This window comes from Oryctolagus cuniculus, chromosome 7 (genome assembly GCF_964237555.1).
Source record: "Oryctolagus cuniculus chromosome 7, mOryCun1.1, whole genome shotgun sequence".
In the NCBI taxonomy this organism is placed as follows: domain Eukaryota; kingdom Metazoa; phylum Chordata; class Mammalia; order Lagomorpha; family Leporidae; genus Oryctolagus; species Oryctolagus cuniculus.
Window position 1 is genome coordinate 112,953,791 of NC_091438.1, and position 18,060 is coordinate 112,971,850.

The 18,060-nt window shown below is 41.0% G+C and overlaps 1 protein-coding gene across 1 annotated transcript in view; it reads left to right on the forward strand.

Moving 5' to 3' along the window:
* The window catches only part of C7H1orf87 (chromosome 7 C1orf87 homolog), an 83,445-nt gene that overhangs the window by 52,372 nt on the left and 13,013 nt on the right, over positions 1–18,060 (forward strand). The window contains exon 9 of the mRNA XM_051856420.2: positions 8,753–8,817. Coding sequence (XP_051712380.2) covers positions 8,753–8,817 — 65 coding nt within the window. The remainder of the gene's footprint in view (positions 1–8,752; positions 8,818–18,060) is intronic.

Here is an 18,060-nt window from a genome sequence, read left to right on the forward strand (position 1 = left end):
AGATTTACCAGACTAAAGAAAGCTGGAGTGGTTTCCATTCATATTGGGCAAAGTAAATTCTGAAGTAAGAAATATTGCCAGAAATCCAATTCATCAAGAGAACATAACAGTTGTAAATGTTTGTGCCCATATAACATAGCTTCAAGTTATAAAAAGGAAAAGCACAAACCTAAAAAGAGAAATAGATAAATTCAAGATTTCATTTGGATAATTAAATACCCTTCTGTCAGCAATTAATAGAAAAGGTTGTCTGGAAATCAATAAGAATAAACAAAACTTGAACCACAATCAACCAACTTGATCAAAATGGCAATTATGGAACATTCCACACAATAGCAGAATATAGATTCCTTTTCAGTGTATATGGAAATTTAAAAGGTGAACTGTTTGCTGAGCCATGAAACAAGTCTCATTAAACTCAAAAGAAGTAAAATTATGCAAGATATGTTCTCTGATCACAACAGAATTAAATTAGAAGCCAAAAACAAAGATAAATCCTGTAAATATCCAAACGAAGCACACTTTAAATATCCCATGGTCAAAAAGGAAATTACAAGAAAAACTAGAAAACATTAATGAAATTCAATAACACAAAAACACAACATATACCATTAATGCTTGGCTTCTCTTTTTTCACACATGTAACGTGATCTATCATTAATCCAGTAGTAAGTCTACTCTTTTTCCAGAACACATTCAGAATCTCTCCGGTCACTTCGTCACTTCTTACTACTTGGTTGTTGTTTAACTACAGCCCATCTAAGTTATCATGGTCATAATCTCCTAGAGTATTACAATAGCCTCTTCTCTGAATTCAGCTTCTTTCATTACCCCCACTTTATCCTTAATTCAGCAGCTGTCTAAGACTAAAGCAGTTCATATCATTGCTCTGTTCAAAAGATCACCTTCTTTCACTCACAGGGAAAAGAAATCAAAGTCCTTATAAACAGTTGCTCATCACTCCCCTGACTCCATCTAAAACCATACTTGCCTATGCTGTTCTGGTTACATTACTCTCCTTGTCTTTAGACATACCCAGCAAACATCCACCTTAGCAACAATCTTCTGAATGTCTCCTCTACTTGGAAATGTCCTACCCAGATTGTATCAACTTCCTCACCTTATTCCAGGTTTTACTCAATTGTTTCCTTATCAATGAAGTCTACACTTAAATTTTTTAAAAAAAGATTTATATTATTTATTTGAAAGGCTGAATGACAGAGAGAGAGAGATAAAGAGGGAGAGACAGAGAAAGAGATCTTCCTTCAGTTCTTACTCCCCAGCTCTTCCTCTGAAGCCAATAGCCAGGAGTTTCTTCCAGGTCTCCCACATGGATGCAGGGTTCCAAGTACATTGGCTCTCCTCTACTGCTTTCCCAGGTATATTAGCAGGGAGTTAGACCAAAAGTGGAGCAGCTGAGATTCGAACCTCTGCTCCTTGCTGGCATTGCAATCAGTAGCTTAACCCACTGTGCAACAACGCTGATCCCATAACTACTCTTTTAAGTTATTGTTATCCATCCTTTTCTCTCCTTAACTTACGATCTGCTTGTTTTCTTCTAAACACTAATAAACTTCTAATGAATTAGTAACTTGCTAATATACTTTGTTGCTTGTTGTTATCTATCTCTCCCTAATGGACAGTAGATCATGGTTCCATGGAATAGACAAGATCTGTGTTTATTCATTGATATATCTCAAAGTGTCTAGTGCAGTACTTACCACATAGTAGGTGCTCTATAAATGACTAACTGGATTAAGAAACAAAGAGAATCTCAAAATATTCTCAGATATACCAACACATTGAATTTGCCTCGTGCCTATCTCATGGTTATGTTGAGGGAGCCTTTTCTATCCACCTCATAAAAAAAAAGTTCCCTGCACTGTAATCTCATACTATCCAATAATTTTACTTCCTGACACTTATCACTATTTGCAAGCTTCTATTTGTGTGATCTGTTGGTTTAATATCTACACAGCAATCTCCATGCTGGCAAGGATCATGGCTATTTTCTTTACACTTTATTCCCAAAATCTAGCCCAGTACATAGCACATGGAAGAGCACATCAAATATCTTATGAATTCACTTATTCATTTGTTCAACAAACATTTATTAAATGCCTACTCCAAACTGATCACTACTGTAGATATTGAGAATATTGAAATTAAAGTGCCTTCTCTCATGAAACTTGCATTCAAGTAGGTAATGCAAACAGTAAGCAATTTATAATACATGTCATATCACATGGTAACAAGAGAGATACAGAAAATGAAAAGGGGGGAATGATAGAGGTAAGATCAATGAATAAATTAATTAACAAGCTTAGGAAGTTGAGTCTATCCCATGAATTTCTACCAACCAGTTTTTGACATGGGATTTTGCCTTCTCCCAAATCTTAGGAGTACATGAGTTAGGGTGAAAGGAGTGGTAAACCTAGAAGAGCAAAAGATGAGCTAGGAAGGGAATAGCAAACCTAAGAAGCTGATTTTGAGAACTGCAGGAAGCCATCAATTTAAAGCATCAGACTTCACATTGTAACTCATATGTATTAAAGCCTCAGTAGATATTTGTTGATTAAGCTTTGGAGTTCAAGATCAGTCATTTGGCCTGGTGCTTAAGATACCAGTTAAGACACCATTTCCCATATCAGAGTGTCTGGGTTCACTATCTGCCTCTGACTCCTGACGCCAGCTTCCTGCTAATATCGACCCTGAGAGGCAGCAATTATGGCTCAAGTACCCAGGTTCATGCTAGACATGTGGGAGGCCTGGTTAGAGCTCCAAAATCCCAGCCTCAGCCTCATTCCCAGCCCCGGCTATAACAGGCATTTAAGGGCTGCACCAAGGGATAGGAGCTCTCACTCTCTCCCTCTCCTCCTATCTGTTTCTTAAATAAATAAATAATATTTTTAAATAAGTGTGAGTTAAGCCACCCCTTGTGACACCAGCAACCTATAGCAGAGCACTAGTTCAAATCCCAGCTGCTCCACTTCTAATCCAGCTTCCTGTTAATAATTTTGGGAGTGCAGAAGAAGATGGCCTGAGTACTTGGGCCCCGGCTACCCACTTGGGAGACCCAGATGGAGTTCCAGGCTCCTTTGGCCTGACCCCAGTCCCAGCTGTTACAGCCATTTGGGGAGTGAACTAGCAATGGAAAATCACTTCCTCTGTCTCTGTCATTTTGCCTTTCAAATAAATAAAATAAATCTTTAAGAAATTTGGGTAAGATTTCAGGAATCAAGAATGCAAGAACAAGAGTGAGAATGGAGAACAACAATGGAAAATAGGCTACTTATTATCGTATCAATATTCTCAAATATCCACTGATTTGTGCAGACCAGGGACACACACAGGTTTTTCATTCACCTTGTCTTTGACCTTTGAATATTCAAGGACATCAAAACCATGAGAATCAAAGAATTGCATTTGTAAGAGATAAACCTGTTTCATCCTTAGACACTCATTGGTTAAAGCTTCTGTTGAATTAAATCCATTTGGTTAAAGGCTTTGTATGCAAACCTATATCCTTAAGAGATTAAAGATGCAATTTAGACACACATTTTAGGAGCTGAATGCACAATCATTATTTTAGTACATATTGTCCATTAATCTGCTGTTCAATTGGGAACCCATTTGGAATGTGGCTGCTTGCTAATTAGCAGGATTCTAGTGCTGAGCTGTTTCCTGATTAAATGTCCTTTAGAATCAATAAAACATCAGGAGGGATTATGGTGATGTGGGATTAGCCCCATCTAACCAAATAAAATGAGTTGTGTTCTCTTCTTAAACTGTCATGTTGCAAGAGCTGACAAGAGGAGCAATTTTGTGAGCCCTATAACAAAGTTTTTTTTGTTGTTGCTTTCTTTTAACATTGTGATTTTGGTTTTTGCTGTTTGCCTACCAATTAGCAGAGACATTAGTGAATGACTGCCCAGGGTAAGGCGATTTTGAGAAAGACTTGATTGCGATTTCAAATCTCTACTCGGAATTACTCTTATGTAAAATGAGTTCAGGTTGTGTTGGATGGAAATTATTATCCCTGTTCTTGGCCAGAAACCTCTAAGTCAGAATTTGCATTTAATGTTTCTGGGTGACTTTGTAATAAATGGTAATTAAGGAGGGCAAAGAGAGAACAGGAGGCAAACTAATACTCTAAAATTGTATTGGCAAAATTAAATGCTTCAGACCAGTTTAAAACACATGCACACATGCCAAGTTGGGTTGGGGGAGAGGGATAAATAATGAACTGCTCTGGAAGCTTCCTGAATAGAGTAGAGCAATTGACATAGCCACAAGTAAGACTTATCATACACATCTGGCCCATTATTGAGAGTGCAATTAGATAGAAAAGGACTGGCTCTGCTAATCCCAGCTACAACCAGAGGATTTTAGGAGATAAAGGAAACATGAGGTGTTTGATTCAGCAATTATGTTTTAAAGGGAATAGGAAAAGTGGTGTTAGGCAGTACGCTACTAAAGATATGGTAGAGATCTGCCCATTGGCTGCTTTATAGAAATTAAACCTTGTTCTTCACTTCCAGATGCCAATAATAATAATAATGTCATTATTATCAATTCAAACATTTTATGGTGCTTATCATATTCCAAGCAATGTTCTAAATGCTTTATAAATATTAACTCTTTTCACCCTTGCAACTAACCCATGAAGCAGGTACTATTATTTTTCAAATGAGGAAACCCATGTAGAGTCCCAGAGAGTCTAAATCAAAAAGTCAGATGCAGGCTCTCTGGATTCAGAGTCTTGGCTCTAAATCACTACACTATAACACCTCTCCTGTAAGTTCTAAAAAGCTAAGAAGTTTTTTGTCTAGGCATAGGGGCTCTGGACTAACTGTCTGAAATCCAGAGCTGGCTTCACCATTGTATTTGGTACTGAATGTGGTTTTGGATTTCAGAAGTTTATTAGCACTGCCTGTCTCCATCAGGACCCCAGAAAGATATGGGATATAGATATAAAGTGAGGAAGCTTTTAATAAAAGCATCATGGACAGGTATAATCCAAAAAAAATGCAGGGCTTGCAGACTTCTTATCAGGTCAAGTCTTCCACCAGTTCTTCAATCTTATCCCCAGAAAAAGGCAGCATGAACTCTGGAATCACATATTGTAGGTGGAAATCTTGGTTCTGAAATTCACTGGCTTTGGAAATGGATAAATGATTGATTTTTCTTTTTCTTTTCTTTTTTTTATTAATATAAAGAGGACAGATTTCATGTATTTCAAAGATACAGTTTTAAGAACACAGTGATATTGCCTTCCCTCCTTCCTCCTTCCTTCTTTTCTTAATTTTTACAACATACTTTTTATTTTTTGACAGGCAGAGTTAGACAGTGAGAGAGACAGAGACAGAGAGAAAGGTCTTCCTTCCATTGGTTCACCCCCTCAAATGGCCACTACGGCCAGCGCGCTGAGCCAATCCGAAGCCAGGAGCCAGGTGCCTCCTCCTGGTCTCCTATGTGGGTACAGGGCCCAAACACTTGGGCCATCCTCCACTGCCTTTCCAGGCCACAGCAGAGAGCTGATTGGAAGAGGAGCAACCGGGACAGAATCCTGCACCCCAACCAGTACTAGAACCAGGAGTGCTGGCGCCTCAGGTGGAGGATTAGCCTACTGAGCCACAGCGCCGGCCACAATAACATACTTTTGATTTACTTTATAATCACAAGCTTAATGCTCCACTAAATATAGTGCTCAACAAGTAAAGTTAGAAAGGCCACTGTTCCAAAGATTATAATATTATAAACAACAATCATATCATAAGATGTCAATTTCACACTTATGCATTCAGGGATTTTTTTGTACTCTATATATTAGCTACCATAAATCAGAGAAAATACATTTGTCTTTTTGAGACTGGATTATTTCACTAAGCATAACGGTCTTCAGTTGCATCCATTATGTTGCAAAAGACAGGATTTCATTCTTTTTTATGGCTGAGTAGTATTCCATCATGTATATATACCACCCTTTCTTTGGCCTATCATCAGTTTATGGGAATGTGCGTTGATTCTCTATCTTATTTATTGTGAATTGAGCTACTATAAACATGGGTTACAGATAAATCTTTCTCTTTTTTTTTTTTTTTTTTTTGACAGACAGAGTGGACAGTGAGAGAGAGAGAGACAGAGAGAAAGGTCTTCCTTTGCCGTTGGTTCACCCTCCAGTGGCCGCTGCAGCTGGTGTGCTGCAGCCGGCACACAGCACTGATCCGATGGCAGGAGCCAGGTACTTCTCCTGGTCTCCCATGGGGTGCAGGGCCCAAGCACTTGAGCCATCCTCCACTGCACTCCCGGGCCACAGCAGAGAGCTGGCCTGGAAGGGGGCAACCGGGACAGAATCCGGCGCCCCGACCGGGACTAGAACCTGGTGTGCCGGCACCGCAAGGTGGAGGATTAGCCTAGTGAGCCGCGGCACCGGCCAAATAAGTCTTTCATATGCTGATTTTTCTTCCTTTGAGTATATTCTCGGGAGTGAAATGGTTGGGTCAGATGGTAGATCTAGTTTCAGATTTCTGAAGAATCCCCATACTGTCCTTCATAATGGTTGTGCTAATTTACATTCCCACCAACAGTTTATTAGGTACCTTTTTCTCCACAGACTTACCAACCTTTGTTTTTTGTTTTTTGTTTTTAATTTTTGGATGAAAGCCATTGTAATTGTGGTTTTTATTTGCATTTCTCCAATGGCTGGTGATCCAGAGCATTTTTTAACATTTCTGTTGGCCATTTGCATTTCATCCTTTGAAAAGTGACTGTTCATGTCCTTTGCCCTTTTCTTAACTGAATTTTTGGTTTGTTGTTGATGAATTTCTTGAGCTCCTACTATATTTTGGATATTAATCCCTTATAAGATGCATAGCTTGCAAATATTTTCTTCCACACATTCTGTCAGTTGCCTCTTTACTTGGTTGGGTGTTTCATTTCTGTGCAGAAGCTTCTTAATATGATGTAATCCCATTTTTTCAATTTAAATTTTATTGCCCATGCTTCTAATATCTTATCCAAGAAATCTTTGCCTAAGCCAATGTCTTTCAGTGTTTTCATATGTTTTCCTCTAGTAATTTGATGGTTTAAGGTTTTAGATTTAGATCTTGACCCATTCTGAGTTGATTTTTGTATAGATATATCTGCATATAGAGATCCAATTTTTCCAACACTATTTGGTGAGGAGACCATCCTTTCTTCAGGGAGTGATTTCAGCCCATTTGTCAAAAAACTAGTCATTCATCAAATGGATAAAAGAATCCTTCTTTATGGATTTGAGAGTATATCACCTCTTTATCAAGGAAAGGCTGGACTTCTCACAGTTAAAAGAAGGTTAAAAGGATACAATCTGAACTACGAACAAGAAGGTGAAAATACAGGAAGATAGTGCAGTTTAATGAGTATCACAGCAGCACGGTTAAGTAACATGAATAAAATAATTCCTTGCTTGAGGAGCCAGTTTTGTGATCATTTAAGACACTACTTGTACCTCTTGCATCTCATATTGGAACTCTGTTTCAAGACTTTGCTTCTCTACTTCTGACCCAACTCCCTGCTAATGTGCCTGGGAAAGCATCTAATAATGGTCCAAGTATTTGGTCTCTGCCATCCACATGGGAAACCCAGATGTTGTTTCTGCGTCTTGGCTTTAGCCTGGCCCAGCCCCAGCCATAGTGGCCTTTTGATGTGGACCAGTAGATGAAAGATCCCTCTCTCTCTCATCTTGTCTTTCAGATAGATAAATAAACATTTAAAAAAAATTCTTGGATTGAGAAGGTGAAATCAATGCATATGCCCCTGACAATTTTCTTCTTACAGTGTCCACACATGGAGGAAGTATTGTGGGATCTCTCTTGGGCCTCTTTTATAAAACACTAAGCTCATTTGTGAGTTCTGGCCCATGACCTAATCACTTGTTAAAGGCCCCATATCTTACTATCTTGGGAATGAGGTTTTCAGTATATGAATTTCAGGGACACATTACCCTAGAGAAAACTATGCAAGTATTTATATATAAATAGAGGGTGGATGCTGGACAAGGAAATATAAATAATTTTCACTATGAAAGCTTGTTACAGTATTTTAAACTTTAAATGACTCCCTGAAAGTCACTCACAGACATACTGCTCAGTACATTTTCTGCTTGCATGTAATTAAATATTTTCTACTTGCACTCAGCATGCTTATCTACTTCCTTCTATGTTCCTTTATGTGTTGCAATACTTTCCCATACTCGTGAAGGCCAAACAGAACATTTGTGAAACCCAACTGACACAAACATTCTAGATATGAGTTCAATTCTACCAGTGAGATGTATTTGTATGAGATTTGAAGAGCAGAAGTGGGGATGGTGTGGGAGAATGGTGAATTCGTTCTCTCAGTGGCCAGAATGGCCCTGGTATTACATGATCACCAATATCATGACTAGGAACCAGTGAGACATCAGTCAGACTATCCTGAAGTTCCCTGGTTTCTGAACAATATCTTCTGAGACCTGACCTTGAACCTCGCAACAGACCCTGACCTCCAACCAACTAGGCTTGCAGTAATCTGGGAACCTAATTCCCTTTATCAAAGATCTTCCTACTAAAGGCACCTTAAATGGCTCTGTTTCCTCCATTTATCCATGAATGACACAGTTATCACAAAGCTCCGTTGATATCAGTACCCACATAAGCTACAAGCTTCGCTGTACCTTCTTCCAGGACAGTGATGTGGCTCACCGATATTATTTCCTTTATTTGTGCAGATGGCAGAAATTTGTGGAGCTGCTAAGCAGAGCCTCTTCTGATTTACTGTCCAATTTGCCTACAGGTAAGTTCCATTATTTTGTTGTTCCTTTGAGATCTTCCATTTCCCAGAGCTATTGTTAACTATGGTGCTTAGCTTGAGTGGTTGTTAGGTTTCATCTCATTTCTCCCTAAAATGTAAATGGAGCACCAGTAAAGGAAAAATGAGAGTAATATTTATCTTAAAAATTATTCTTTGAGCCCAGCTGATAATAAAAGGTGTAATTCTCCATTTAATTGCATCATGAGGCATTCTCAATGGCAGCCTTTGAAAATGAACACAGCATACTTAACAGAAGTTGGTGTTATTCAATAGATTTCAGTTGCACAGTCCCTTAAATCTAAGAGTCCTGAAGCTTGATGTTTATTCTACTGATACCTCAACCAAAAACCTCCAAGTTGTACATAAATGATGAATGCATCACTTTTGTAATTAATTTTTGGAAGACAGAAATCACAAAAGTATCCTTCAGGTACCATTCAGTTAAAATACAGTATGACAAATTGATAAAGCTATGCAATTGTAAAATAATGTGGCTGGATTTCTAAGACGTATTATTAAGCAAAGTTATAAGGATGAACTGGGCAAAATATTTGGCAATTAGCAAGTTTTAAATATAAGAGTTGAAAAATATGCATGGATATTGATCTGCTTTTGTAGTTTCTCTATGTACTATATCCATCAAGCATTTACTGGTATCCTTCGGATAAAAGTGCTAGGTATACATACACACACAGAGGGTGGGGGATGGAGCTAAACATTTCACCCAGAGGGAATTTACTATGGGGCATTAGTTACATAAGTATCAGAAGGCTGAAAGAGCAGAAAAATAGAAGATTAGTCTACTAGTTTCCCTGTCACAGGATTGACATAATAAATTAACACTCTCCTGGTGGCTTAAAACAATAGAAATCTCTTTTCTCACAGTTCCAGAGATGCCAAGTGTGAAATCAAGGTATCAACAGGGTCTGACAGCTCCAGGAAGGAACCCGTCCCTGTCTATTCCAGCTTCTAATGACCCCAGGGCACCCTGCCTCTATCTTCACATGACCTTCTTCCTTGTATCCCTGTATCCAAAGACCGCTCTCCTTTCTCTTATAAAGACACCAGTCATTGGATTTAGGACCCACTCAAATCTCAAATGACCTTGCCTTGACTAGATTATAACTGAAAAGACTGTTTCCTAGGTACCAGCGACTAGTGCTGGAGCATATCTTTTCAGGGGGCAATGCTGAGACTCCTGAAGAGATGTTGTGGAGTATTCATCTGACTTCTGAACGTTCACACAGGGCCAGTGCTGAGGATGCTGAAAGCCATTCCAGCAGTACCTCTTCCCTGATGCTGGACAGATTCCTGCTCTATCCTCACACTGCCTTTCTTCTCAGTGTGAGCATTGCTGGTGTTTCTCTGTTCAAATTCCCTTTTCTTATGAGGACATCTGTCAGATTGCATTAGTGCCCACCCTAACAGCCTCACTTTAATTAGTCAGCTCTTTAAAGGCTTTATCTATTGTCAGAGTCACATTCTGATGTCCTGGTAGTTATGGCTTCAACATATAAATTAGAGGAAATACAATTGAGTCCATGGCATATGGCATAACAATAAGATATAGGATGAATCTTGTTTTTGCAAGTAATCACCTTACATAATGTAGTGCTTATTTTATTTATCCATTTTCTCAGACTTCTCATCTCTAAAAGGGTCAATCCTTTTAATCCTGTGAACTTGTTTTTTAATATATATAAGATTTTAGCAAAAATATATAATACCTATGACTTTCACTGATGACAAGATAGACTAGCTTGCAGAAGACTAAACCACCTGGCAATAACACCTAGAGGGCTAGATAAAGGACAAAAAAAACATTTATTTGAAGGGAATTCAAATTGAATTAACAGAAATATGGAGAAGACAAAATCTTGGTGGAAGAAAACAACATCTTATTAAAAAATCTCTAAATTATCCATGCAAAATGTTTAGCTTAGATTAAAAAATTCCTATAGAATGATGCAAAACAGACCATGCATTTTACCATGCATTTTGAAATAACCATTATTAATATGTTCAAGAAAATGAATGGTAAGATGAAAAACTTTCAGCAAAGAATTTGAGCCTATGTAATAGGCTTTGTGTGAAAAAACACAAAAACTGAATTTTAAAAACTCAATATATGAATCTAACAGAACATTAGACATAGCTGAAGAGACAATAAGTGAACTGGAATATGGCTCGAGAGAAAATATTCAGATTGAAATATAGATGAGAAATAAGGATGAAATATACAAAAAGTATATAAGAGGAAGTGGTGACAACATCCCACATCCATGTAATTAAAGTCCCAGAAGGATAGGAGAAAGAGAATAGAGACGAAGTAATATTTGAAGGAGTTTTTACTGAGGTATTTCCAAAAATATTGAAAGAATTCAAATCAAGAAAGAGCCAAGATTTGGTATGTACTCTCATTAAAACAAATACAAAACAGCATAGGCTCTGCCAAATTACTGCTATAGTTTATTTAAAAAAAAAAACATTTATTTTATTTATTTGAAACACAGAGTTAGAGAAAGAGATAGAGACAGAAAGAGAGAGGTCTTCCATCTGCCGGTTCACTCTCCAGATGGCTGCAACTGCTGGAGCTGCGCCGATCTGAAGCCAGGAACCAGGAGCTTCTTCCAGGTCTCCTACATGGGTGCAGGAGCCCAAGGTCTTGGGCCATCTGCTGCTTTCCCAGGCCACAGCAGAGAGCTGGATGAGAAGAGGAGCAACCGGGACTAGAACCGGTGCCCATATGGGATGCTGGCTCTTCAGGCCAAGGCATTAACGCACTGCGCTACAGCGCTGGCCCCCAACTGCTAGAGTTTAAAGTCTAAAGTAGTATTTCACAAAAGTAAAGTATGAGGTCAGCGCCGTGGCTCACTAGGCTAATCTTCCGCTTTGCGGCGCCAGCACACCAGGTTCTAGTCCCGGTCGGGGTGCCATATTCTGTCCTGGTTGCCCCTCTTCCAGGCCAGCTCTCTGCTGTGGCCAGGGAGTGCAGTGGAGGATGGCCCAAGTACTTGGGCCCTGCACCCCATGGGAGACCAGGAGAAGTACCTGGCTCCTGCCATTAGATCAGCGCTGTGCACCGGCCGCGGCGGACATTGGAGGGTGAACCAACGGCAAAAGGAAGACCTTTTTCTCTGTCTCTCTCTCTCTCACTGTCCACTCTGCCTGTCAAAAAAAAAAAAAAAAAAAAGTAAAGTGTGGCCCTCAATTTTAATCTCTACAGTGTGGTACTATGACTGAGAGACAGGGAGAAAGAGATGCAGAAAGCAAAGAGCTGAGCTGAAGCATGGCTGCCAATGGGAGAAAATTTAAAGGGAGTGAAGGGTAGCTTCGGAGGCTCATTTATTCCCTTCTCCAAACACTTCCTGATGACCTGTCACTGGAGAGTTGGCCTGTTTTATTAAGGGAAATACTATCCACAGTAATCACTAGTTAGAACCATTTAGATTGAAGGGACAGGAAAAAAAAAAACAACTCAGCTCATACAATAAAGGGATTTTGATTTATTTAGGTAAAAAAATATGGCAGCTGCAAGGATTTCTGGGCATGGTTTCATCTAGCCATTCATATGTCCGACCAAAGATCTGCTTTCTTTCTGGCCGTCTGTTTTTCTTTACCTGGTGTTGCTATACTCTCCCCCACTCTCCATGGTGGTCCCCTGCATTAGTCTCTTCTGTATTGATATGGCAAATATGTGATTCTGGGTAAGAGATAAAGAAAAGAGGTTATTTGACTCATGCTTCACATGGCTGCAAAGTCCAAACAATATGAAGTAGGCTTTTGTCAGGACTCCCTTGTAGCAGAGAAGCAGAAAGGGAGCAAGCCGTATGCAAAAGAGAACCAAGGTATAAGGTGACCTCAGTTTACAACAACTCCACTCTAGAGAGAACTAATTCAATCCCTGGAGACATGATCCACTTCCTTGAGAGAGCATCAATCCATGATGATGGAACCCCTATGACCTAATTACCTTCATGAGACTCCACCTCTTAAAGGTTCCACCACCTCAACACTGTCATCCTGGAGACCAGCCTTCCAGTACATGAACCTTTGGGAGACAAACTATATCCAAACTTCCTTCAATGACTCCAGACATTCCTTCTGCAATAGTAAATTAGCTGTGGTAGTTATGGTCCTAAGGTTTTCACAGCTTCTTTAAGAGTAGGTTCTGGCCGGCGCCACGGCTCACTAGGCTAATCCTCTGCCTTGCGGCGCCGGCACACCGGGTTCTAGTCCCGGTCGGGGCGCCAGATTCTGTCCTGGTTGCCCCTCTTCCAGGCCAGCTCTCTGCTGTGGCCCGGGAGTGCAGTGGAGGATAGCCCAAGTGCTTGGGCCCTACACCCCATGGGAGACCAGGATAAGTACCTGGCTCCTGCCATCGGATCAGCATGGTGCGCCAGCCATAGTGCGCTGGCCGCGGCAGCCATTGGAGGGTGAACCAATGGCAAAAGGAAGACCTTTCTCTCTGTCTCTCTCTCTCACTGTCCACTTTGCCTGTCAAAAAATAAAAAAATAAATAAATAAAAAAGAGTAGGTTCTGCCAAGAAAGAGTGAATTGTGGCTGGCTCTGCAGCTCAATAGGTTAATCCTCCACCTTGCGGCGCTGGCACACCGGGTTCTAGTCCCGTCGGGGCGCCGGATTCTTTCCCGGTTGCCCCTCTTCCAGGCCAGCTCTCTGCTATGGCCCAGGAGCACAGTAGAGGATGGCCCAAGTACTTGGGCCCTGCACCCGCATGGGAGACCTGGCTCCTGGCTTCAGATCAGCGCGATGCGCTGGCCGCAGCACGCTGCCGCGGCAGCCATTGGAGGGTGAACCAACGGCAAAAAGGAAGACTTTTCTCTCTGTCTGTCTCTCTCTCTCTCACTGTCCACTCTGCCTGTCAAAAAAAAAAAAAAGAGAGAGAGAGAGAGAGAGAGTAAATTGTACTACCTGTGTCTGTAGCAAGCATAACAGAGGCTCAGATTAAGTTTTACATCCATGTCTGAACCAGGACTGTTATTACTACACCATCATAGGCTTAAATTAATCAGAGACAAAGTTTAGAGTTGGAACTGGAGCTCAGCCTTCTCAACCACCGAGACCTGGGAAGGGGGAAGAATGGTCCCACAAAGCAAAATCCGTTGTTATCACCAGAAGGGGATAATGAAGGAGAGAACCACCAAAGAAGGAACAGATCCTGGGATGCAGGAAGGCAAGGGAAGGGAAGAAAAAAAAAAAGGATGGAAAGGGAGGGGAGGGGAAAAGAGGGGAAGGGGAGGAGAAGGGAAGGGGGGGGAGGAGAGGGAGAGGGAAGGGAGGGGAGGGGAGGGGAGAGGAAGGGAAGGGAAGGGAAGGGAAGGGAAGGAAAGGGAGGGGAGGGGAAGGGAAGGGAAGGGAAGTGAAGAGAGGGGAGGGGAAGGGAAGGGAAGGGAAGGGAAGGGAAGGGAAGGGAAGGGAAGGGAAGGGAAGGGAAGGGAAGGGGAGGGAAGGGAAGGGAAGGGGAGGGAAGGGAAGGGAAGGGGAGGGAAGGGAAGGGGAGGGATGGGATTAACTACAATTGTGTGGCATGGCCCATGAGGCCTTTTATCTCTGCAAAAACTTAATGCACTTCTCTTTCCTTTCCCTTGTGCATTAGCCAGGCTCTCTGCTCAGCTAGTGCTTAAAAGCATCAGAGATTTCTGCCTCAAGTCTTTGCCTTTACGTAATTATATCCCCCAAAGATTCTTTCCCCAGATACTTTTTACTGTATGCTCTCATGGCTCACTCCCTGTTTCCCATTCCAAAATAGCACCTTCCATTACTTTCCACCCTCATAACCAGTTTTAATCAGGCTTATAGCACTTTTCAGTACCTGGCATGATTTTTTAAAGACTTGGACAAGGGGGTGTATAGAGAAATAGAGGAAAAGAGAGTTCTTCCACCTGCTGGTTCACTCCCCAACTGGTTGCAACAAGCTAGGCCAAAACCAGGAGCCAGGAATGTCTTCTGGGCCTGCCATATTGGTGGCAGGGACCCAGGTACTTGGATCATCTCCCAGTGCTAGCCTAGGTACATTAGCGTGGAGCTGGATCAGAAGCGGAGCAACCAGGACTTGAAGAGGCAATGCGATATGGGGTGCTGACATGTCAAAAGGCAGCTTAACCCAATGTGATTCTCTGTATCTATTAGTTTGCACTCAGCAATAGAAAGCATGTTTCATGAGAAGAAAGAATCTGCTGTGGTCATTGTTGTGTCATAGTGCCTAGGACAGTGTCTGGCATTAGTAAGTGCTTAACAAATGTTTGTTGACTGAATAAATGAATTAGAATCACAGACTTAATCCGGTCTCTGTTTTCTTGCTCAGGAAACTGAAATTTCTATCACCCCAGTTTCTTCGTCTGTCAAAGGAGAATAATTGCTCCCTCATATTGTAATTCATTTGATTACGTGGAGAAGGTGTTATTTATAAATCTTTAACACATCTAAGTTTCCTTCTCACAAATGCTTCATTCTATAAATCTGATGAAGCCAGAAGCCTTGATTTAAATCAGTTGTTTGCTACTTTAGAATCACCTAGGGACTTTTTTTAAAGCACCAAACTGGAGTCTGACCTCCTGAAATTCTGATTTAGCATGTCTGGCGGGATGCCATTGGAAACTCCCTAGGTAGACCTAATGTGCAGCCTGCACTGAAGATCACTGATTTCAAGTCATTAGTTGGGACAGTCAGGAGGACTGGCTATAGAACCGTAAGAATCTACTGGAAGCCATGTAAAACCTACCCCTTCCAACACCTGGAAATCTCTAGAAACCAGCCTGGTTTATTGCCTCCAATACAAATCTTCTACTGGCAGCCTAGACAGATGGTTATTATTTATCCACCCTGCTGTGTTAGAAAAGGAAAAATGAGCTCTGCCTCAGAATTTTCAAAAAGTTTTTACATACGCAAACCATTACCTTTTTATATTCCGTTGGATGTTAGAAAGGGGAAAGGGAAGCTTAAAAGAGATTGAGTGGACCGGCATGTATTTTCTTCTAATGGAACTTTCTGAAATGCACAGTAGAGATGAAAAGGACTGGGAAAAAGTCTGCGTTCTAGATCTCATTCTAAAAGGCATAATGTACTGAATAGTGGCCAAAAAATGCCTGGTGCATTGTAATTAATGTTAGGTTCTCTTTACTTGGAGAACTAAATTTTCTTAAGGTCATTTAATAATAATAACACAACAGCAAGTAACAATACCTTGTATTGAGCATTTTCCTGTTTTATTTTTACCACCACAATATTAATACAGATTATTGTAATTTCACAAATGAAATGATTGTGATCCAAAAACTTGTAGTTGGGGCCGGCACTGTGGCATAGCGGGTAAAGCCACCACCTGTAGTGCTGGCATCCCATATGGAGGCCGATTCCTGTCTTGGTTACTCTACTTCTGATCCAGCCCTCTGCTATGGCCTGGGAAAGCATAGAAGTAGGCCCAATTACTTGGGCCCCTGCACCCAAGTGGGAAGACCAGAAGGAAGCTCCTGGCTCCTGAATGCGAAGTGAACCAGTGGATGGAAGACTTCTCTCTTCTCTCTCTCTCTCTCTTTCTCTCTCTCTGCCTCTCCTTCTCTCTGTGTGTAATTCTGACTTTCAAATAAATAAATAAATCTTGAAAAAAAATTTGCAGTTGGTGCAGGTAAGACCTAGGATTAGCATTTGGGGCCTGTGCTGTGGCGTAGCGAGTAAACCCACCACCTGCAGTACCAGCATCCCATATGCCAGTTCGAGTCAGATAATAAGATTAACATGTAAAATCTCTTAGGGCTGGCACTGTGGCATAGTAGGCTAAGCCTCTGTGGTGCCAACATCACATATGGGTGCTGGTTCAAGTTTCAGCTACTTCTCCTCCAATCCAGCTCTCTGTTATGGCCTGGGAAAGCAGGAGAAGATGGCCCAAGTCCTTGGGCACCTGTACCTCTGGCTCCTGGCTCCTGGCTTCAGATCAGCCCAGCTATGGCTGTTGCAGCTATTTGGGGATTGAACCAGGAGATAGAAGACATCTTTCTTTCTCTCTCTCTCTCTCTCTCTCTCTCTCTCTTCTCTGTAAATCTGCCTTTCAAATAAATAAATAAATAAATCTTTATAAAAAAGGGATTAGCATTCAGATCTGACACTAAAATCTATCTTCTTACCTTTGTGCTGTATATTGCTTCTATAATCCCTTTAACTGTAAGCTTTATGAGTAAGAGTAATTTGAACCTTTTTTTTCTCCTGAACTAAACAAAAAGCTTTTTTTTTTTTTTTTGACATACTGGGTAAAAGAAGCAGTGACCAAAACCACCAGGTGATGATGGGTTTCCATGACAACTTAAATTTTCAATGTATCAGATAAGATCGGCATTAAAGAGGGTGCCCTAAGTGGCTGCCATCAAGACCCATATTGAGGCCAACATTGTGGCATAGCAGGTAAAGTCTCCACCTGCAATGCCGACATCCCATATGGGCACTGGTTCATGTCCCTGCTACTCTAGTTTCGATCCAGCTCTCCATTAATTACCTGGGAAAGCAGGTAGAAGATGGTTCAAGTGTTAAGGCCCCTGCTATCCACATGGGAGACATGGAAGGAATTCCTTGCTCATGGTCATTATGGGCATCTAGGGAGTGAACCAGCTGATGGAAGATCTCTGTTTTCTCTGTCTCTCTGTGTAACTTTCAAATAAATAAATATTTTTTAAAATATCCACATTAACCATTTATGAAAGGTTATAGTACCTGGGTTATGTATGGAGAATAAACACAAAGGAGTGAGCATTTGGTGCAGCGGTTAAGATGCCATTTGGGCTAACTGCATCTCATATCAGAGTATGTGGGTTGGAGTCCTGGCTCCATTTCCAACAGCAGCTTCCTGCCTATGTGGACCTGCAAGGTAGCAGGTAATGATGGTTCAAGAATGCGGGTCCTTGCCACCCACCTAGGAGAGCTGGGTTGTATTCTAGGTTCCTGTTCTTGGCCTGGCCCAGCTCAGCTGTTGTAGGCATTTGAGTAGTGACCCAGAAGATGGAAGATCTCTACCCATTTATGTCTCACTGCCTTTTAAATAAATAAACAAATAAATAGAATTTTAAAAATTAAATGCAAAGAAAAATCTCTCCAAGGGCAAAACAGGATGGGGCCACCACTGCTGTGCAGCAGGTTAAGCCACTGCTTGCAATACTGACATTATATATTTTAGCACTGGCTCATATCTTGGCTGTTCCAGTTCTGATCTAGTTTCT